This window comes from Pseudochaenichthys georgianus, chromosome 14, assembly GCF_902827115.2.
Source record: "Pseudochaenichthys georgianus chromosome 14, fPseGeo1.2, whole genome shotgun sequence".
Lineage (NCBI taxonomy): Eukaryota > Metazoa > Chordata > Actinopteri > Perciformes > Channichthyidae > Pseudochaenichthys > Pseudochaenichthys georgianus.
In genome coordinates, this window is record NC_047516.1 from 850691 (window position 1) to 873750 (window position 23060).

Below are 23060 nucleotides of genomic sequence, written 5' to 3' on the forward strand. Positions count from 1 at the left end.
TATTTGTTTCAGTACACATATTTATTTCAGATACTTATAGTTGTTACACTCTAATGCAGGGGTCTCCAAACTTTTTTAGGATGAGAGCTATTTTAAAAAAATAAAACAAGTCGGGGGCTACTTTTACTCTTTTTGTAGTTTTTTGCAGTGTATATATTTAGCACATTTTAACATTATATGCTGACCTTTAACCTTTGTGTGCTGTTTGGGTCTGTGGGACCCGTTTGCAGTGTTTACTAAAAGAACATGTAGCAATTTAATTATTTGAACCTGCTTTATTTGGGGGTGGATGGGCCTCACCTCCTCTAGGGGGGACCTCAGCTACTCTAGGGGGGACCTCAGCTACTCTAGGGGGGTCCTCACCTCCTCTAGGGGGGACCTCAGCTACTCTAGGGGGGTCCGGGGACATACAACCCCGGGAATTATTTATTATTTAACCCTGACCTGTTGGAGACCCCTACTCTAATGGGTCCGACTAGAACAGGGATGGGGAACCTTTTTCCTCTCAAGGGCCATTTCAATTTTTTCAACATCCTCCGAGGGCCGTACAAATTATTGACCTCTGCTTAAAAATCACGGCACATTCATTTGGCCTTTTTTTCATGCTGTGCAAAGACAAAGCAACCTCTTAATCCAGATATTTTACCATGACTCACGCATGCATTCACGTGCACGGTTGTGGCATGACCACCAAACAGAAAGATATGGACACAAGATGTGTGCAAATGTATTTAGTTTCCTATCCATGGACATGATGTAAGTGAGGGGGGACCTAACCTCCTCTAGGGGGGACCTAACACCCTCTAGGGGGGACCTAACCTCCTCTAGGGGGGTCCAGGGTCCTGCTCCCCCGGGAAGATTTTTTTTTTAAATATTGAAGTTTAAATCATCAATCTGGTGCACTTTGAGAGCAAAATGAAGAGCTCTATGGATACATCTCACAACACCCATATGAAACAGAACTGTAAGCAGATTTACTTTTTCTTTATGGATATTTTACAAATCACTCCCCTTTCAAAAAGTATTCTTGTTTATTAATAACACCTTTTTTTTTACTGTCATATAGTATTTTATACCTATTTACTTTATTCTCTTGTTTTTTGATAACTATAATGATCATATAAAGATGTGCCTTTACCTCACTGGTTGGAGAAAAAGCTTCTTATATTCGTTAGCATAGCTAGCTAACCAGATGCTAATAACAACAAAGTTATTGACTGTCTGATCAGAATGACAGATGAACAGATCGCCACTGGGTTTACAACTAAAACACAGCCACGCAAAAACTGCAGCATGTGTAGCCTACGGATTTATGGGTACTGCAATTTTTTTGAAGTCCCGGAGTGGCGTTCTGGTGCTCTCAGTCAGCAGTCAGACGAGACATATACCACGTGATGACGCGTTAGGCTCGTGTTGTGTTCAAGGACCATGACTGTTGCCAGGAAAAACAGGCACTCGCTCGTTTAATTATTTTGCGGTCTAGATTTCTTTAATTTTTTTCTTTTTTGCGTGTGTTTATAAATTACCTCGAGGGCCAAACCAAATGGTCTCGCGGGCCGTATACGGCCCGGGGGCCGGAGGTTCCCCACCCCTGGACTAGAATGACAAAAAGCGTTAGTTACGACTATTCCGTCAGCAAAGAAATCGTTTAATCAAACCTTTTCTTTTTCATTTTCAGGGGGGCCACAGGGGGTACAAAGTCAGTGTTAGAACCGCCCCTGCCCCCACGGCCTGTGTCCAGCCGTTCCCCCCCCCCCCCATATATTAACAGATTTTAACCATTTTTGTTGCATTTTTCTCATCTCCTCTCACTGAATGAATGGCAAACGCGACCCGCCATCGGAGGGCCTCTGCCGGCCCGGCCTCGTGCCGGTGCTCTGGCCAGGCCCGGCTCCAGGATGAAATGACTGAGGGGGCTGTTAAAAAATCAGAGGGGGCGATTTTTTTTTCACAACAATGAAAAACACTGGCAATGTAATGAATTGACACAGCAAGCTTTTTTACTTCTCACTGCTCTCCAGTCTCTTTGCTTCTTTATTTATATTCCGGATTTCCCCCTCTCGTTCTGTTCTGTTCCTCTGATCTTTAATAATAGATATTACATTATTAGATGGCTGAACTTTGGTTAACAGACTAACATTGATTTCCCCAATTTATAAATTGACAGGCTCTGTAATTATACCATACCCTTTTCCCCTCTATCCCTTAACCCGTCTTCCTGTACAGATGTATTTACTTACTTACTATCTACTCTATATCAGGATTAAAAATGTATCCAGTTGATTTTTCATTTTCAGGATTGAATGTTCAAACCAAGGCCTAAAACCTGGCATTTCATAACAAAGTGACTAATATATAAACCAAATGTAATATTGGATAAAATACTACACCAAATGGACAGACACAGAATAAACATAAAGTCCCCTGGTTTGTCTCTAGAGTCAAACTGCCATGAGAAAAATACAATCAATGTTCCAAAATCCGTCACTAGATGTCGCTCATTGTACCAATATGGTCAGCAGCCGACTCGACCTAAGACATAAGCGGCCGCTTAGGGCCCTGCAGCCACTAAGGGCCCCCTAGCAAAAACATTAAAATGATAATAATCTCAGTACACCGTCGCTGTGATAAGTATGTAAGTATAAGTATGTTTAATTAATTTAGTTAATATGCCTAGATTGACTACTCTCAAAGTCATGTATTATATTATTGAGTCAATAATATAATACATTAACCACGCTTTACCTGAACCTCATCATGAGAGGACGGCAGGATTGTAATTTCCCGTGTTCAGTGAATGCAATTTAAATGAGTGTCTCGTGGGCTTTCCTTTAAAACAGATAAAGGTAATATTTGGTCTCGTGATCATCTGTCACCAGAACTCAGCATGTTTGCAGATCCCTCAATAACCTCTAGTTCACCCGGATGTACTCATCAGAGCGGCCTGGTTTTATTTCAGGGTTCTAAACGAACACTTACTCTCTCCATATGAACAATAACAATGAAGTTATAAAGTATGTTTAAGCATTTAGGAGAGAAGTCAGAGGACACAGTCTCCGTGCAGCCCTCTCATTGCAGCAGTGAGAGCAGGTTTATAGTCTTCCGCATCAAAACACAATACATGTACACACTGTATTTGACTTGTACACGAAGAGGAACGTGTTCACCATGTGCCCGATACAGCATGGCCCTCTGGATGTTCATTTAGAAGTGCTTTGTGTTCGTGTGTTGTTGAAGAAAAAGCACAACGCGGGTTCCTGCTGAGTTGAGTCTCTACGGTTCTCATGCTGCGTTTAAGAGCCTCTCTGTGAATCGGAGCTTTCCCCTTCAGTCTCATTGACTTGTGTTCCTGAGAGCATCATGGCAGAAGAAGTCCCCAGCGCAGCACCCGCCGCCCCGGCAAAGGCACTAGCTAAGTCCCCGAAGAAGAAGGCCACCAAGCCGGCCATGAAGGTTGGTCCCGGCGCCGCGGAGCTCATCCTGAAGGCGGTCACCGCCTCCAAGGAGCGGAAAGGGATTTGAAAATATACATATATATATATATATATACATTCTTCATGGACATTGTTGACTCTCAAAGTTGCCTTCTTATGTGACCGAGGCATCAAACCTCTTGGTGGCAGAACTATTGAACTAAAGCAAAATACAGTCAAGTCATCCATAACGATCCGTTTGGTCACTTTGCCTTCATCACAATGTTATGAACTTTATTTATCGGCATAGTAACAAACTATATTATGGCCTTTTGTTATTTTAGTTCCGTTTATACCTTTAGGAATGGAAGTTGATAAAATGTTATGCTGTCAGATTGTTATAGGAATGGTTGTTGGCTCGATTACCTTCGCAATAACATCTGAGTTAATAAGTTTAAACCGAATGAAAGGCTGAACTCCAGCTCGCCCTTTAAGTCTCTGTCCTGTGTTTCAGGAGGAGGAGAGTTCCTATTCAACTATTATTAGTTTGTTCTCAACACAGATGTTCTGAAGTGAATTTTACTTTGTGTGAACAAAAGTGAAAAGTAACGGAATAGTTTTCCATCGTGTTGGCTTCCCAAATGGAATGAGAAATAACTCTTACATAATCAAAGTTTAACTTGAACCGTATTTTAAGACTTGGTGAGAAATGTAACAGTTTATTTTGGGACAACTTTTTATATAAATGCAGGATTTTAGTAAATATTCACATTTGAGAGAGAACTTGATTATATTTCAGACATTACTTGGATTGCTTTTGTAGTGTTTGAGTTGTAAACAATGGGCATGAATGGAAACTATATATTTAGGATGCCGTGTGAATAACATTTAGATCCTGGGGTGGGACTTCTCCTCCACAAAGCACGAGGCCCCTTTGATAAAGGGTGTCCTTTCTAGAGAAGCTTATCTGGTCATATTAGAACAGGAAGGGATCTTATAGTTGATCGAGTGGCTCCTTCCAAGCACTGTGTCAAAGTGAGCAACATTAGTGTAATAAGTCATTTCTGTAGTTTCAGTGGAACAGGAGGAGCTCTCTGGACGAGTTGGGTGGCTCTCAAAAGAGCCGTTGTGTTGTTGGTCCATCAGGGTTTACTTGGAGCTGGTGTACTTGGTCACGGCCTTGGTGCCCTCAGACACGGCGTGCTTGGCCAGCTCTCCGGGCAGCAGCAGGCGGACGGCGGTCTGGATCTCCCTGGAGGTGATGGTGGAGCGCTTGTTGTAGTGAGCCAGGCGGGAGGCCTCCCCGGCGATGCGCTCAAAGATGTCGCTCACGAAGCAGTTCATGATGCCCATGGCCTTGGAGGAGATGCCGGTGTCGGGGTGCACCTGCTTCATCACTTTGTACACGTAGATGGCGTAGCTCTCCTTCCTGGACTTCCTCCTCTTCTTGCCGGTCTTGCTGGGGGTCTTGGTGACGGCTTTCTTGGAGCCCTTCTTGGCCGCTTTGACGGGGGGTGCGTCTGCAGGCATGACTGCAGGTTGAGGTCTGATGGAGATAGTGAGAGCTGAAGGCAGAGCGGTCTATTTATATCCACCCTATGCAAATATCACTGCGCTGTTGCTCGCATCGGATTGGTCGTTACCCGAGGTAGGTGTAGCGTGTTCTGAGGTGGACTGAGCATGCGCAGAAAAGAATGCTGGGAGCAGTTTTCTTCAGTTATCTAGCTAGCATGCCTCTTACCAACTTGACTTAACAACACAGACTAATGCAATGCTTCTTCTTCCCACCAGGCACCCGAACACACATTGTTATAAAAGCCAATGGATCATTCCAGAGTTTGAATGAAGTCAACACATGTTGTCATTACCCGCAGGTTGTACACAGGCTGGATCACGCACACTCAAAGACCACGTGCCTGTGGTTCTGCGTGCACGCTAACACCTACGGAGTGGACGTGAAGTGTGGAAATAAATGGATGGCGTTTCAGAGAACCAATAATGATGCTCTGAGGAATACTTTCCTGACCATTGAAAAACATTAGGACTTAATAATTCATGGTATTTACTTTAGGGCTCTCCCAAGTGTTCAAAGCGCCTTCCAAACATATCAGACATGCATCCAGATCACTGAGGACAACACCCACAGGACCCCCGCTGCCACAATCCACCGTGGGGTCTGATATATAGAACTAAAATACTCATCTCGGTTAACAGATAAGGAACGGTGAACAACAAGATGAAATGTTAAATACTTCTTTGTAAGTTAGTGTCCTGTTTTAGAGATATTAAGTTGTATAGTGTTCACCTCTCAAGTGTTTGATATTTGACTCGACCATGAGGGACCTTGAAGGACACAGAGCAAAGGAAAGTCTTCATGTAGTGTGGGCGGCGGCGGTGTTTAGATATTCACTGCGGACGTAAGAGAGGACGGACAGCGGGAAGGCTGCGAGGCGGGGCCAAGGCTGCAGCCTCCACATCATCCTCCAACACATTTAGTTTCTTTTAAATATTGATTATCTAATTCGCGCAGGCTTTATCCTAAAGCTTTGATGATTAGAGGTTCCTTCATGTGTAATAAAACCCCGAATAACATTTACAATTGAAGACAGAAAATATATAATGTGTAAATACTGTATAGCCCACAGTTAATGCTTTTGACATGTCAACAGTTGCACACGGTATACACAGACCCGGAGTTAAGTTGTGCTGCCATGGCAACAAGGATTACATTAATAATCAAGAAATGTACCACATATTAAATATGCTAAGTATAACAGACAAAGAAGCATACCACTGCTTCCATTCATATTATACTCTGTATATTTGAGCTCTTACAAAATAAAATGGCGTCGGTGAATTAATTATAATTTCGTTTCAGCAATTCTTGTTTCGTTGATAGTGATTTTTGACCCATTGTATTTTATAGACAGCATAAATAACAGATATACCGTATTCTGCAGCTCAGAAAGTCAGATCTGAAGGAAACGGTTCAGGGTGTGGCCACGCAGGTGGTGACGGTGGAGCATGCGCAAACCAGAGGGTTCAACCCCACTGTTGTGAAGAAGTGGTTTGAAAAGTGTAAGGACACAATTGAGACCCTGGGTTGGGAAATGTCCCAGGCCACATGGTTGCAGAAGTCGGGGCGCCCTGTCCTGAGGTCACTGGTGGAGAGAGAGGTCAAACCACCACCTTCTGGCTGCATCATGCTGCTGGTGGTATGGACCCACGATGGACCCACGATGATTATGTTCAAAGGCAAGCGGATGAAGGCAGAATGGCTCTCCGGGGCTCCGAAGAACACCTCCGTAAAGATGTCCGATAATGGCTGGATAGTGACTTGTTCACAGAACGGGGGAATAGGTTTCTGCAAAGCCTTCCAAGAAATGATCCACGACTCATCTGCTCCTTGTTGATGGTCACACCTCGCATGTGTCCAACATCGACTTTTTAAATATGATGAGAGAGAACCACGTCCATGTATTCAGCCTACCCCCCCACCAGAGATGGGGTCGTTACTAAAAAAAAGTAATATATTACCTATTACATATTACTTTAAAAAAAAGTAATATATTACACTACTTCGTTACTCTCTACATAAAGTAATTCGTTACTTTACTCGCAGGGCCGGCCCTCCCTGCAGGCAGATCACGCAGACTGCTAAAGTTTCAAATGTTCTCTTTAGTTCAGTTTCCATTGTCGTATAAGACTGATCCAGATCCTGAATGTGTTCCTATCTGACCATGGCTGTCCTCTGTCTCCTGCTATCTGACCGTGGCTGTCCTCTGTCTCCTGCTATCTGACCGTGGCTGTCCTCTGTCTCCTGCTATCTGACCGTGGCTGTCCTCTGTCTCCTGCTATCTGACCGTGGCTGTCCTCTGTCTCCTGCTGTCTGACCGTGGCTGTCCTCTGTCTCCTGCTATCTGACCGTGGCTGTCCTCTGTCTCCTGCTATCTGACCGTGGCTGTCCTCTGTCTCCTGCTATCTGACCGTGGCTGTCCTCTGTCTCCTGCTGTCTGACCGTGGCTGTCCTCTGTCTCCTGCTATCTGACCGTGGCTGTCCTCTGTCTCCTGCTATCTGACCGTGGCTGTCCTCTGTCTCCTGCTATCTGACCGTGGCTGTCCTCTGTCTCCTGCTGTCTGACCGTGGCTGTCCTCTGTCTCCTGCTATCTGACCGTGGCTGTCCTCTGTCTCCTGCTATCTGACCGTGGCTGTCCTCTGTCTCCTGCTATCTGACCGTGGCTGTCCTCTGTCTCCTGCTATCTGACCGTGGCTGTCCTCTGTCTCCTGCTATCTGACCGTGGCTGTCCTCTGTCTCCTGCTATCTGACCGTGGCTGTCCTCTGTCTCCTGCTATCTGACCGTGGCTGTCCTCTGTCTCCTGCTATCTGACCGTGGCTGTCCTCTGTCTCCTGCTATCTGACCGTGGCTGTCCTCTGTCTACTGCTATCTGACCGTGGCTGTCCTCTGTCTCCTGCTATCTGACCGTGGCTGTCCTCTGTCTCCTGCTATCTGACCGTGGCTGTCCTCTGTCTCCTGCTATCTGACCGTGGCTGTCCTCTGTCTCCTGCTATCTGACCGTGGCTGTCCTCTGTCTCCTGCTATCTGTATATTTTGCGCAGTCTATCTCTGCTCACGCTGTTGCGTCAGCGTGTTCTCCTGCGTGTTGGCCATGTATGTTAACCAGACACCGCAAAGACTTCAGCCGAGCAGAGTTGGGTGTAACGCGTTACTTTGTAACGCGTTACACCCAACTCTGCCCCCCACACAACTCTCTGTCTGCAGCCAGCAGGCAGAGAGTTGTTCAAGAGCTGGGAACACTACTGGAGGCTCGAGGCACAAAGGATCAGTTAGCTTTTAAACTATGCTAATTTAAATCAAGTTTCACCAAATTCACTTTAAACATATGCAGGAGTGAAACAACCATTTCAGTTGGTATCTCCATATGATTATTGTAAAATAAACTATTAAAAGGTAATAGCCTACTATTACTGTGTAATACATGATTCAACTGTCACACATTGTTTGGGATTTTTTGTTTTTGTTTACAATTTCAGGATATATTTGAAAATTGAAATCCATTAATCTGATGCACTCTGAGAGCAACATAACTAGGATATAAATAGTGTGTGCTCATGTAACAATTGTGTGCATTTGTAAACACTTAAAATAGAAAGAAACTGATAGTATAATTATCAACAGTGACTTCAGACGGCAAGAACGTTACATCTACACCTCACGTTGGAACCTGACGACCCCCGCCACACTCAAAAAAATAATTTCTTGGACTTACTTAATAAAGTTATGTCAACAAATTCCATGAAACTGAGTTGAGTAGGTTATAATTAAATAACACTAGTAAGAAGAATATAACTAACTTATGTTCAGCCAACACGACCGTGTTAATTAACTTGAACAATACCCGGTCACCCTGGATTTAATTAATAGCTCTGTGTCCAGCTAACTTAACTGAGCAATATTACATCAACAGTGCACTTTCTTTAGACATACTTGTTTTTTTTTATTAATGCCAACATAAAGATATTATATAATACCAATTTAACTCACCTATATTCATTTTACTTTAAAGTAAGATCTGCTATACTCAACTGTATTTAGTAAGATCAACTTAACTTTAATTTGTAGTTACAACTTAAATCATTTTGGAAACTATTGCATTCCGTGTTACTTAACTGTTATTCATTGCTATAATGGAAGTCATTTTAAGTTCACTTACTAAACCAGACTATGTCAACAAATTCCACGAAGTGTAGTTAAGTAAATTCAAATTAATTGACTTTTGTTCAGTGAAAAAAATACATTTATTTCACATCAAACGTGATATAACCATAGGCAACCAGGTTTAAAATCATGGAAACCCTTAAAGACTTCTTTGTATCACGTCTTATCAACAAACACAAAAGGTTGAAGTTGCACAACATTTAGCTAGCAACAAAAATGTTCAAAAGAGCACCATCTTTTAACCACATATAGCCCAAACTGCAACTAAACATCGCATGTAAATCGTCACAAAAATAGAAAAGTAAACTACAAAATGTGTAAAACGTTTATAAATGTCTCTCGTCATCAACTGTTGCTATGGAGATAATGAAAACCGGAAACCATAGTTTTCTAGATTATTGTTTTGGTTTTATAGCATATTTTCTGTTTGGTGTCGTCTAATTCTTCACATTAAATCCCAAAAAATTCGGCAAGCCAGCTGATACACTCAATTCCCTCCACGTTTATCATTAAGCGGGCGATGAAGCACCTGGCCCCCAACATTAGCAACACGCTGGAGAGGAAAACTAAACATCCAGCAGCCGAGGAGCGAGATAACCTTCAACAGTATTGAGACCAAAACAGAGCTAAAAGATGAGTAAATATTAGAAACACACTTGTCAGAACAGACATTTCCATGCTAATGTTGCTCTTAGCTGGATACGGTAGTATATTATTGACTTGGTAAATATACAGAATTAGTTTGCCATCACCTTAATAGAAAAAGTTGCACAACATTTAGCAAGCAACAACAATTTTCAAAATAGCTCCATGTTTTAACCACATAGCCCAAACTGCAACTTGTACGTACAAACTGTCCGACATGAATCATTTGTAACATTCCTATTCAGTAAGATTCAGTTCCATAGATAAAATTCCCTCCGAAATATTTGGATAAAACCCCCGCTCCAAGATTTCCAACGTGACGTTTCAAAGCGTTCCACTTGTAGTGTTCAAATAGTTCATTCAAACAGTTTGTTTTTCAGCACTTGAGCCTTTGTTGGCGAACATCCATTTCCATCAGGATTTTTTGAAGAACCTCAAAACGTGCATCTCAGGTTTTTTGGATAGCTCAAGTCCAATGCATATGTGAGTCCAAATAAAATTGCCAGTGCGTTCGCAATGTTTTGAAGATCGTTCAGCACTTCCACACCTTCAATTACAATCCCCACATCTGCGAGGGAATCTGTTGGCTCTGCACCTTCCTTCTTTATGGCGAAGATTCCCAAGACCATCTCATTTACACACTGGTCAGTCTCAACATCCTAAAAGGCAGAAAAAATAGACCATCAGCCAGACTTACACACACAAGGGAAAAAAGCAACACTTTTTCTAAGTAACATATACAGCTCCCAGATAAGCATGCCTGCAGGCTACATTGGGTGTAGCTTTTCTAGTTGCTGACGGTATCTGCTAGGGGCTTGTGGGTATCTGCTAGGGGCTTGGGGGTATCTGCTAGGGGCTTGGGGTATCTGCTAGGGGCTTGGGGTATCTGCTAGGGGCTTGTGGGTATTTAGTTAACCATGGATATGAAAATGGTTTTGCAAAACTTCAAAATTTGAGAAACTCAACAGTTTCAAGCAACGGTCGACAAACTGCTGTTGATAGTTTGTTTGAAAAAGGGAATTTTACTATGCATGCATATGGATTATTTTCCGATTGCTCTTTCAAACCTGTGGTGCCATTAGTTTGTTTAAAACCAGCTCAAAAAAGTACGAAATAAATCACTTTTTTTGTTTCCGGATGGTGGAAAGCAGAGGCACAAATACTTACGAGCAGAGTTGGGTGTAACGCGTTACTTTGTAACGCGTAATAATATTACTTTGTCGGTAACGGAGTAGTGTAACGCGCTACTTTTATAATCCAGTAATCACACTACAGTTACTAACATCGCCCCGACACGCGTTACTTCGTTACTTTCTAAAATCAGTCATAATCAAACCTCAACAAACACCTGCAAAGAACACATGCTAGGTGAAGCTAACGCACATAGCTGTTGTTTATTTATATCACACACACGTAGTTCTTCTTCTCTGTTTTCCGGTTGTTGCTTGTTTTGAATGACGAATACACACTACCGCTGCCTGCTGGTAAGGAGAGTTATTGCCACTCACGCATGCGCAGTTCGTACGTGCTCGGCTGAAGTCTGGCTCCAGTGCAACACATGGCCAACACGCAGGAGAACACGCTGACGCAACAGCGTGAGCAGAGATAGACTGCGCAAAATATACAGATAGCAGGAGACAGAGGACAGCCACGGTCAGATGACAGGAGACAGAGGACAGCCACGGTCAGACAGAGGACAGCCACGGTCAGATAGCAGGAGACAGAGGACAGCCACGGCCAGATAGCAGGAGACAGAGGACAGCCACGGTCAGATAGGAAAACATTCAGGAGCTATCTGGATCAGTCTGATGCGACAATGGAAACTGAACTAAAGAGAACATTTGAAACTTTAGCAGTCTGCGTGATCTGCCTGTAGGGAGGGGCGGGCCGGCCCTGCGAGTAAAGTAACGAGTAAAGTAACGAATTACTTTATGTAGAGAGTAACGAAGTAGTGTAATATATTACTTTTTTTTAAAGTAATATGTAATATGTAATATATTACTTTTTTTTAGTAACGACCCCATCTCTGCTTACGAGGTACTCTCTAATCAGGCTTTCGGGGTCTTCATTAAGGTACACAATTAGTGCTTTTATAACGCAGGCTCTCCTTGTCTCGATGGCGTCATTCTGTAACAAAGGACAAGGGAAATGCGTAAGTGGGGGAATAGTATTTTTACATTGTGCAGCATTTAACACTAGATGCATTAATGCACAAGCTACATGCAACTTCATACCATTTTTTACATTTACAGGCAGTGTCTAAGTGCATTTTATTATGAAGGGCCGAATGTGCATTCAACTGGAGTACAAGTTCTCATACCACAAGAAGCACCTGGAATGCAAGTGTTTGGTTATTACTAGGTAGTGAGTTGTACTTTAAAAGTATTTATGTTATAATCCAAGACACTGTATTTATTTAACTGGGAACTAAGCATTATGATAATCTTAGAAATATGTTTCAGTATAATCATGTTTTCACTACCATCTACAGCACAGTAAATCAAATTATTGCAATTCAAAAAAGCCAAACTTCTGCTTTAAAGACTAACTGATGTGAATTTGTATTCATGAAACACTATGTATTACTACATTCCACAGAAAAGGTACACAAATATGCATATCTATTTAGATGAAAATACAATTAATTTATTCATTTTCATTTTGAAAATGACGTGATCAAGTACATTTTAAACTTTGTGTGAACATGACTTAAAATGTCTTCCATCGGCCACATGTCTCCAATATTTTACTGCATGCTTAAGTAATACAACTGCACAATAAATACAATAAAATGAATTTAAACAAACCAAATATTCTAATAACCAGGCATTTGTGAGATAACACACCTTGTCGTATTCTGCCATGATATTCCTTATTTTCTGCCCAGCGGCACCCCCCCCCTGTTTCTGGAAAATCCTTAACAGCTTGGAGGAGTGGTGATCTAGCTGCTGCATGAACTTCGATCTCAGTGGGACAGTGGTGATGCGAGCAAACTCGGCTTCCACCTACAAACATTTAAGACAAACGCAGATCAAATCATAAAATCAACACATGTTCTCGTTGGCTGCAGCGCCACAGTAAAAGTTAATGGAATAATTCAGCCATGACTTTTTTTTTTAACTTCCTGATGATTTTTTGTCAAAGCATTGTAAGAATGATAAAATAATGAAAATATAGAATAATTATTTTTCTCAAAGCTATTATTTAACATGAAAGTTAGGTTAATTTCTTAGTATGATTCTGTAGTCAGGTTCCAATGACAAACATAAGTGCATGTGGCCAGACTTTGGACGCATTTGCCCTAATGTTTTCTGGCAAACTGCATCACATGTACAAGGATTCAAATTGATTTATGATAAACAATATTCACTATTGGTAAAATGTTTTTTTAAATTGAACCCCCTTGTCAAATATAATAATTAAGTTATCAACAAAATATATGACTGACCTCACGCTCAGAAAAGAGAGCCGGCCACCTTCTTTTGAATTCGGCAATGAATGGCTTGTCTTCAATCACCTCATGACGCCTATAGGCAAATGTCCTCTCCATTTGATCCTTCACCACCTGTTGGTTATTGTTCTTATGTGCCTCGGACAGTAGTGCCAGCCTCTCTTCCTCTAGGCTCTGTTTGGTTTGTCCTGTTGGATAGTCTGGATAGTAGTTAACCTCCGCTCTTTTAGGTTTCTTCACTTGATTGCGAGATGTGCGTTGATCATCCTGTTGACGCTTTAAAGAATTGACAGTCAGCTCTGAACATCCAATGTTGCGCAGCTTAGTGCGGTAGTTTCCCATCTTGAATTTCAAACTGATCTTCCAACCATAAAAGCCAGTAAGCCTTGCTCCCTTAAACATGGGTGCTTTTTCACAAGTGCTTCAGCTGCCGAATCAAATTCAGCACTTGAGGAATATGCTTTATATTTCACAATCTGTGAAGCCAAAGTTTCAAGAATATCTGACTTCATTCTTGGATTAGGACTGAAGAGGGTACCATTACTTTGAAAGTCACTATTGGCACGCTGGAGTTGGATCTCAACATCATAGACAAACTCCGGCACAGGAAAGGCGTTTGGCCATGGCGCACTTCTGAGGGATGATGTTGACGAGGAATCAGAAGATGAGGGAAGATCAGTGTCCACAGATGAGATTGAATTGATCTCATCCTGGCAGGATGTCCGTGCAGAGAAGCCAGGACTGCTTGTAGATAAAGCACTTGGGGGGTAAATTACTTTGATTTTCCCCTTGTTTTGAATGTCTGAGGTGGAGGTAAGGTTTATAAACTCATCAAAATCAAGGTCCTTGTATTGCAGTCTAAAGTCTCCAAACACCTCACATTGTCTCTTAATCTCACTTTGAAGATCCTCAACAGAGCTTGATATTCCCAAAGGCAGGGTTACTTTTGCAGAGTCATTTTCTCCTAGAATGATGCAAAGCACTGCAGAAGTGGCCATACTTGTCAAGAGGTTACTCTAAAGAAAAGACAGAAGAAGATATATATTTTTTAAACAGCAGGTAATACAGTCCAGTCATCATCAGTAGAGGTATCATAGGCATTGAAAGCACTGGGTTAGTGTGATGGAAGTATTCTTTTAACTTTAGTAACATATTTAATTATGTGTTGTGTAAATATTTATATTTTAATGATTCTTGCATGTGTGTACTAATAAAGCCAAAGTAAACATTAAGGCAGCATTATCATTTTTGGTAGTTCAATTAAACTGCAGACTGATTTGAATTGTCGGCAGTTTCAAATGTATATTGCAAAGGTTACAAAATGCAACTTGACTTGATTAACTAGCATGCATAGATTTAGTTAGGGTACGCCAGCATCCGTGTAGAGTTGTGTTTTATTATTTCTGTAAACCTAACCTCACTTGTTTCTGACTCCAAACCCCAGATGTTTTTAATTTATATTCTGTGTCTTATTTTACCCACAATCCCATGAAGACATTCAGTCAAAGTCAAATAAAAATTAAAGGATAATTACCTGACATGTGTATGTATCTTTTAAGGGTGACCATTCGGAGGGTTCCACACTTGTAGTCACTCAGGGGATAGTTGTCAGTCAGTTCACTTAACTCTGCCAACACAATCTCTCTGGCTGAAGATGACTGGAGCTCAAATGCTCCGTAGTGCTCCCTGTACCATGGAGACAATTTTCTGCATATAAAGATCAATGTGTTTTTCAATATACACATTTGAAGTATTTCTGCAAATTGAGGCAGTCCACCTACTGATCCAGCACAAGAAGCATTCCAATTCTATATTCAATGCCATTGCTAGAGACAATGTGTGCTAGCGTGACTGTTGTGAGGTTAGTGTATCTCTGACTTAGTTGAAGTGCTATGTCTTCTTTCATGATATCTAATGGGATTGTTGAGACGTTTGACACGTCAAAGGCTGACCTCTCATTACTCCTTGTGTGCATGTGATAGCCAATCATCAGCTGGTGCTTATTTGCCAGAGACAGTGTAATGTTCTTGAAACACTTTGTGTGTCTTACAACATGTTTGAAATAACTGTGCTTGGCCTCAAAACGCACGTCCAAAACATCACAATGGGGCCGGACAGCTTAATCATTTCCGGGTAATGTTCCAAAAAGTGATGTTTTGGCAAGAGTCGCTGATCTGGAAATACCTCTTGGTATCTCCGTCTGTGCTCTGAGATTTTAAACTCTAAATATGCCACAGACTCCTCACAGTGGATAGGTGCAACAACAAGCTCTACAACATGTTTCAAGTCTAGAATCACTTTCCAAGCTGGTTCGTCTTCGGGGATCGACTGCCCAATCATAAACGGCAATAACCTCAATAAACACCCATTTTCGTGCGCGTTGCCACCAATTCTTTTGTTTCGGACAAAACTAACTGGGACCAAATGAGGTCGGTTTTTTTTGTCCCCCCACTTGTATGGAAAGTTTTTGATGCTCTTGTTGAGGTTTTCAAGCGTAAAAAACTTTTTGGAAATAAGCACACCAAGGCACAGTGCAAGCTCTCCTGGGACTATGCCCTCAAACAGATCATGGACAACATCAGGAGGATACCCTGATGTGACACTGAAATGGGCAAGTCTTTCTGTGAAAATACACGCTTTTTTTACACCAAAAAAGCTACCTCCTTTTGCCTGTGCAGTATTAATATGGACTTGATGAAGCTCCTTGTTTCTTGGGGTAAATGCACCCGATTTCACTTCTTTAACCTGAGTTTCAGCTCGCTGAGCTGTACAAAACCTACAGGCATATGGGCCTGAGAAACTTTCCACAAATCCAGCTATTCCATGTGCTGCAAGGTTGTCTGACACGACACACTGAAGTGTCCCTTTCACAAATGTACCCAGTTGTGAGACAAAAACACCCTGCCGCTCCAATGTAACAAAGTCTTGGAGTAATGGTTCAAATACTTTGCAATAGCCAAAGGTCTTCACGTCATCACTTCTACATAAAAGAGCCAGGTATATCGAGGTCAAAGAGGAATGGCTGCCAGGAGGCACATTTCCCAAAATCCAATAGACAGCACAGAGTTTGTGTGTTTTACGTGAAGTACCGAGTGGGTTGCAGACTTCAAAGTCATCTACGTATAGACAGATCGAGATTCTCAGTTCCCCCCCTGACAGAAAATCATTGTTCTTGAAGTACTGGCCATCTTCAAAAGATTTATAGTGAAGGTGGTCACTCACTACCTGTTGCTCTCTTCTCTTTTCAACAACCCTGCTAAGCACATCATTTTGATTAAGTAGCTGATGTAAAACCTTTAGCAAAGGGACATACTGAAAACTTCTTTTAGTCTTTGCATCAAGTATCTACTGAACTGGATCAACAATATTGAAATGATCCTTGTAGTATTGCTTCCTCGTAAAAGCAGTGGCTAAAGGTCCTTCCTTTTGTAACGCTTTTGACAGAGGGTTGGACGCACAAAGTGTACAGCCCAACTCATTAATGAGCAATTGGTCAACTTGCAAGTTATGGTTACTGAAGAAACCAGCTAGAATGTTGTTGGATACTGGCACCAGAGAAGAACTAATCAAATAGTGCAACTCATTTAGCAGCTCATCAATGGCAGAGCCTGGTACATGGAAACAGTTTTCAAGTTTTAATAAAATAAATGCCAGTTTCTGTTCTATAACTTTATGCAAGTTCTCTGACGTTTGGACCAATGCACCAACCTCAAGTTCATCATCGTGAAGTATCTCATCACTCTCTGTCAAGCATGTATCTCCCAATGTACAACTCAATGAATGAAGTGTGGTCTGCCTCAAGCGGGCGGCAGGAGCGGGGCTGTCAGCATCAGCTTGTAGATGGTATTTTAAACTCGATGCTCTGAAACTACGGGGCGGCCGAGGAAAGAAAATACACATGCGTTAATCGCGTTAAAAGTGGCGTTAATTTTTGTTTGCGTTAACGAGTTATTAACGTGTTAACTTGACAGCCCTAATATATATATATATATATACAGTCTATTATTTTAACTTGGAGGCTACGATTAGCATTGTTTGCACCGATGTAGCTACCACTAGCTTACATGCTAACCCAAGCCTTACCATTCATTACGTAGCCGATTAAAATCATTAACACATAAATAAAGGACTCGAATTTTACTTACCGCATGCACCGTCTGTTTTAACGGCAGAGCGAGTCACAATAGTCCGATATATAAGCATGAAGAACAAACAACCACGGCCGGCTACAAGTTGTGTTTCCTGGATGAGCTGAGAAGGCAGAGTCCCTGTAGCTTCACGGAGCAGCTAGCAGAGAGACGAGAAGCTAGCAGCAGCAGTCACTGGACAGAGCCGTCACTCAATGTGACCACGCCCTAATTTATGCACACACTTTAAGACCTAATATAAATAAAAGGGTCGCGTTAGAAAACAATTCACTCACAGATCCATAATCATGAAGGTGGAATCTAACTATATCGATAATAAAAATGTATGGAGCCATGGGTAGAAACATATTTTTTTCTGTTGTAAAGTTGGACATTTTAACATGGGGGTCTATGGAAATTGCTCCTTTCTGCAGCCAGTCCCTAGCGGCCAATATATGAACTGCAGTGTGTGACACTTCCGTATTGGCTTCCCGGCTCTTCCCCAGAGTTTGCCACTTGGTTTTAACGGAGCCATCGTGGGGCGAGCTGTAACGAGGCTCAGTAAACTATTAACATGTGAGAAACATGCATTTCATATTTAAGGGGTTTCAGATGAGGGTCCTTGGATTAAGCATCAAGGTGTGCACTTATTCTGAACCGAGGAACACATCTATAGAAGTAGTGGGTGGCTCTCAAAAGAGTTGTCGGTCCATCAGGTTTACTTGGAGCTGGTGTACTTGGTCACGGCCTTGGTGCCCTCAGACACGGCGTGCTTGGCCAGCTCTCCGGGCAGCAGCAGGCGGTCTGGATCTCCCTGGAGGTGATGGTGGAGCGCTTGTTGTAGTGAGCCAGGCGGGAGGCCTCCCCGGCGATGCGCTCAAAGATGTCGCTCACGAAGCAGTTCATGATGCCCATGGCCTTGGAGGAGATGCCGGTGTCGGGGTGCACCTGCTTCATCACCTTGTACACGTAGATGTAGAGATGGGCGAGTCATGATTCATCCGGATCATTAACCCGGATCCTAGTAATGAGCCGGTCGTGACGAGTCTCCCTCTCGATTAACCCGAGTCCTTTGAGTCCTACACCTGATGTGACGTAACAATTAAAACTATAAATTGCGTCACTCTTTACTCTCTTTATAACGTGTACAATCACATTACAACGTTGTTGTATCCAGAGATCCAGCAGACTCGTCGCCATGCACGAATCAACAGCAAATTCAGCCCCTCCTCCGGCTCCCGCGAGAGTCCCGTGAGCCGTGAGTGAGCCGTGAGCCGTGAGCCGTGAGTGAGCCGTGAGCCGTGAGTCCGCAAATCTCTGAGTCTGCTGCGACTCGTCGAGGGAGCCGTGGGACTCGCGGGAGCCGTGGGACTCGCGGGAGCCGTGCGAGCCGGAGGAGGGGCTGAGTCTGCTGTAGATTCGTGCATGGGGACGAGTCTGCTGGATCTCTGGATCTGCTGCCTGCTATAAGTTACGGCTCTGAGTCCTCGTAGGCTACTGGTCTCTCTCGATCATTGACCTGGATTCACGGATCCCGCGATTTTTCCGGCTCTAAATTAAGTTTCAGTGTAGACTTCTAACAAAATGGTCATGTTGTGCAACAGTCTCCTGTAATAATATCTGCATTTCCAATAAGGATCTTACTTGGAAACTCGTTTATTTTGAACATGGCACACAAAAAGAAACAAATGATAGAAAATTGCAAAACAGTTAGAATATATAAAATGTAATTATACAATTATTATTATTATATTATTATTATTATTATTAAATGAAAACACAATTGTGCAAAATTAGCTTAAGTACAGGAACATATTAAAATAACTATATACATATAATGCAAAACACTTATTTTTTAAAATGCACACACACACACACACACACATGTTTTATTAAAGCAAAAGACACTGTGTAGCGGAGGTTAATGTAACGTTAGTTTAATGTGCTGGTTAAATGCAACAACTTTTCGGTTTCACCGGTAGGATTTCTACGGTCTTGGTCATGCTGACTCATATGACTCAAATGACTCGTATGATCCGGATCTCTTCAATGATTGACTCAGAAGACTCCGAGTCCATAAAATGATCCGGATTTGCCATCTCTAGAATGAAGTCACCGAGACACAGCGTGGGCTATTTATATTCATCTGATGCAAATCAGACTGTGCTGTTGCTCGCAAGGGATTGGCTGGGTACTGAGCATGCGCAAAGCAAATCACCCTTTGAGCAGTTTTGGAGAATAGAAGACATGGTTTTTTAATTTCCAGGTAACTTTTTATATATCGGTAAAGACCCTGATATACGCTTAAAGTGACAAGTATTAAAGTATATTAAACATCTATATTAGCAGCAATATGAGCATCGTGAAAACATGAATAGATTGTGTATATATATTTATATACACATTTGTATATATATATTTGTATTCCTCTGGATTGGAGGAATCGGTATTTCGATCTCTCTGTTCACACAAACTGAAAGACTGACATTAAAGTTGATGTGATGGTTTACAGACTGTTTGGAAACCCAGATTAAAACTTTGTGATTTCATATTTTATCGAATATAATCACAAATAAAGGAACTGTATTTCTCTCTTCTGCAGCAGGTCATTATTATTCATGCGTACAGCTGCTTAGTTCATGTTTAACTGCTCTTTAATATAATATGTACAGTTATTACATTTAACAATGATGTAAAAACACCACCAGGAGAAAGTGGAGTATGTGAGGCTCCAAGGACAGAGGGCTCGGTCTCATATCCTGTACTAACCGAGTCCAGAGGCAAGTGTGTGACATTGGGCTATAGACACACTTGAGAGTATGTGTGTGGCTCTTAAAGGAGCCTTTGTGGAGGCGGTTGAAGCGGGATCAGGGTGAGAGACGTGCAATACAGTTCCGTCTCTCCATATACATTCAGTTCTATAGATACTACATGTGTTATTCTCATATTGTTACACTGATCAAACACAAAGTGAACTTGTAAAAGGCTGTGAAGTGGTTATGAACCCTAAAGAGCATCAGCAACATCAATGTGTTTGTCTTAGTAGGTAAAAAGTATTCTCAAAATGGCGGACATTAAGTAGTGAATGTTCGGAAGTTCTATAGAAACGGCAATAGTTGAATGAAACGGTGTTTGTCCAACACTATATACTAGAGGCACAGGTTCGATGAGGAAAGCTCTCTGGACAGAAGTGTGTGGCTCTTAAAAGAGCCTTTGGTGTTGGTAGAAACGGGTTCAGGGTGCTCACTTCTTGGCGGCCTTCTCGGTCTTCTTGGGCAGCAGCACAGCCTGGATGTTGGGCAGCACGCCTCCCTGAGCGATGGTCACTCCTCCCAGCAGCTTGTTCAGCTCCTCGTCATTGCGGACAGCGAGCTGCAGGTGGCGGGGGATGATCCGGGTCTTCTTGTTGTCCCGGGCGGCGTTTCCAGCCAGCTCCAGGATCTCAGCGGTCAGGTACTCCAGCACGGCGGCCAGGTACACCGGGGCTCCGGCACCGACACGGTGGGCGTAGTTACCCTTCCTCAGATGCCGGTGGACACGGCCGACGGGGAACTGGAGCCCGGCCCGGGAGGAGCGGGTCTTAGCCTTGGCTCGGGCCTTTCCTCCGGTCTTGCCTCTTCCTGACATATCTGCTTTCTCGGGTTTCCACGAAGTGTGGCTCTCTGCTCGCCACAGCGGCTCTTTATACCCACCAGCTGCTCTCTGATTGGCCATCAGCGAGCGTATCTACGATCGTCCAATCAGAAGGCAGCTCATGTTTAGACATATTTCCCGCTGGTACAATGATGTATCCTCTCTGTCAGATGAGCAACGTGTGGATTTCGACCAATATAAACAGTATATATTTTACAATATGGGATAACGTGAGAGTTCAGGCCCTTCAGCGTGTACAAAAGAAGGAATATACATATATTATTAATACCACACTGTATGAAGTACTGAACTACGAGTAAACATGTTCCTTCAAGTGTTACATTATCATGAAAAGGTAGATGAAGAGTGTTATATATTTACTAATAGCGTGATGTAAGAGCAGCATGTTGGAGAACTATCTGGCCAGAACAATATAATGATACTTAGCCAATAATAGGGATTTTTACCACTTTACGTGTTTTTGTTAAAAGGTTATACATTTATGATTCTATGACAAAGCATTACAGGCAGCTCCAACTGTGCTTAATGAGATCAGGCCAACATACAGCCAAGTCATCTTCAAGAGTTCATATTTATTTATGTTTTTGCTTTTAAAAACTGAATTGTTAGAGCATGGCTTAAACAACATTATTCTATCAGCTCTTCGATTCCGTTCACCGTGCATTAATTATATCAGTGGTGTTCCTAAAGACCCAGGCAACATAATATACAGACTGACTGGCTAATAATATTCAGTGTTTGACATGGTTGAAGAATAATTAATGTAATCATAAGATGGAATACATCTAAAAATAGCTAGTGTGTTAGTTGTGTGTTAGTGAAGACACAGCTAATGAACAGTGTGCTGACCTACATCGGGAGAATAAACTGAAGTCAAAGAAGTGAACAATGGGAAAATCAAAATACCAATTATAAAACAAGAATTAACATCGTTAGGGCTTAGGAGCCATGGCCTGGTGTTAAACTCAGAATGACTTGTTACAAATTAAATAAATCCTCCTCCCTAAAGACAGATGAACTTTATTGATCCCACTTTGGCAATGTGTTCCTCACAGAAGCAGCAGCGCTTTCATCAGGAAAATACTTTAGGTGGAATAGAGAGAAAACAATTACAAAGTGTTATATCCAACACACAATAGAAAATGTGATATAGAAAAGACTCGAAATACTACAGGAGCGCATCATATAGGATGGTGTATGATTTACAGAAGCGCGCGACAGGGAGGAACTCAATCTGCTCGTGTGGCAGCGAGCTATCTGACGGTCAGATGACCCGCTGCCGGAGAGAGCTGTTACTAGTGTTGTGTTCTTCACGGGAATAAACTACTATAATCATAAATCACATCAGATGTTTTATGTTAATCCGTTTTATTGTATCCACCAATAAACTAAATGAGGAATGTTCTCCGTTAGAGGAGTGGGCGGCTCTCAAAAGAGCCTTTGGTCGGCGGCTCAGCAGCTGCTTATCCCCCGAAGCCGTACAGGGTGCGGCCCTGCCGCTTCAGAGCGTACACCACATCCATGGCGGTCACCGTCTTCCTCTTGGCGTGCTCGGTGTAGGTGACGGCATCACGGATCACGTTCTCCAGGAACACCTTCAGCACCCCGCGGGTCTCCTCGTAGATCAGACCGGAGATGCGCTTCACTCCGCCGCGGCGAGCCAGGCGGCGGATGGCGGGCTTGGTGATGCCCTGGATGTTATCACGGAGCACTTTGCGGTGGCGCTTAGCGCCTCCTTTGCCGAGCCCCTTGCCTCCTTTTCCTCGTCCAGACATTTTGTGATCTTATTGGTTATGAATACCAATAATAAATGTTGGCACCATGAGAAGCGGCTGGCTTTATTTCGAGTCAGCGGACGTGTTAGAGGTCAGTGGGCGGGCCAACAAAGAGCAGCGCTTATATTCTTATTTTTTAAATATAACCGTTTCTTCCACTTTTAAATGTAATTAATGTATTTTAATCAAGACTGTGCGTCTTCCTGCGTTAAGCCGTATCAGAGGTAAGATTTACATAATAACTTAAATTAAGATT

At 42.5% G+C, this 23060-nt stretch overlaps 3 protein-coding genes across 3 annotated transcripts; all 3 read right to left on the minus strand.

The window, feature by feature from the left end:
• Positions 1–4125: 4125 nt before the first annotated feature.
• Positions 4126–4962, minus strand: LOC117458369 (histone H2B 1.2-like). Its single transcript, XM_034098795.2, has one exon. The coding sequence runs from the start codon at positions 4941–4943 to the stop codon at positions 4563–4565; it is 381 nt and encodes a 126-aa protein (XP_033954686.1). The 5' UTR covers positions 4944–4962; the 3' UTR covers positions 4126–4562.
• A 14280-nt stretch (positions 4963–19242) lies between these two features.
• Positions 19243–21016, minus strand: LOC117458367 (histone H2A). The gene has a single exon (XM_034098793.2). It carries the CDS (start codon positions 21000–21002, stop codon positions 20619–20621), a length of 384 nt encoding a protein of 127 aa, XP_033954684.1. The 5' UTR covers positions 21003–21016; the 3' UTR covers positions 19243–20618.
• Positions 21017–22034: 1018 nt separating this feature from the next.
• On the minus strand, positions 22035–22817 carry LOC117458371 (histone H4). The gene has a single exon (XM_034098798.1). The coding sequence runs from the start codon at positions 22802–22804 to the stop codon at positions 22493–22495; it is 312 nt and encodes a 103-aa protein (XP_033954689.1). The 5' UTR covers positions 22805–22817; the 3' UTR covers positions 22035–22492.
• Between the last annotated feature and the right edge of the window lie 243 nt (positions 22818–23060).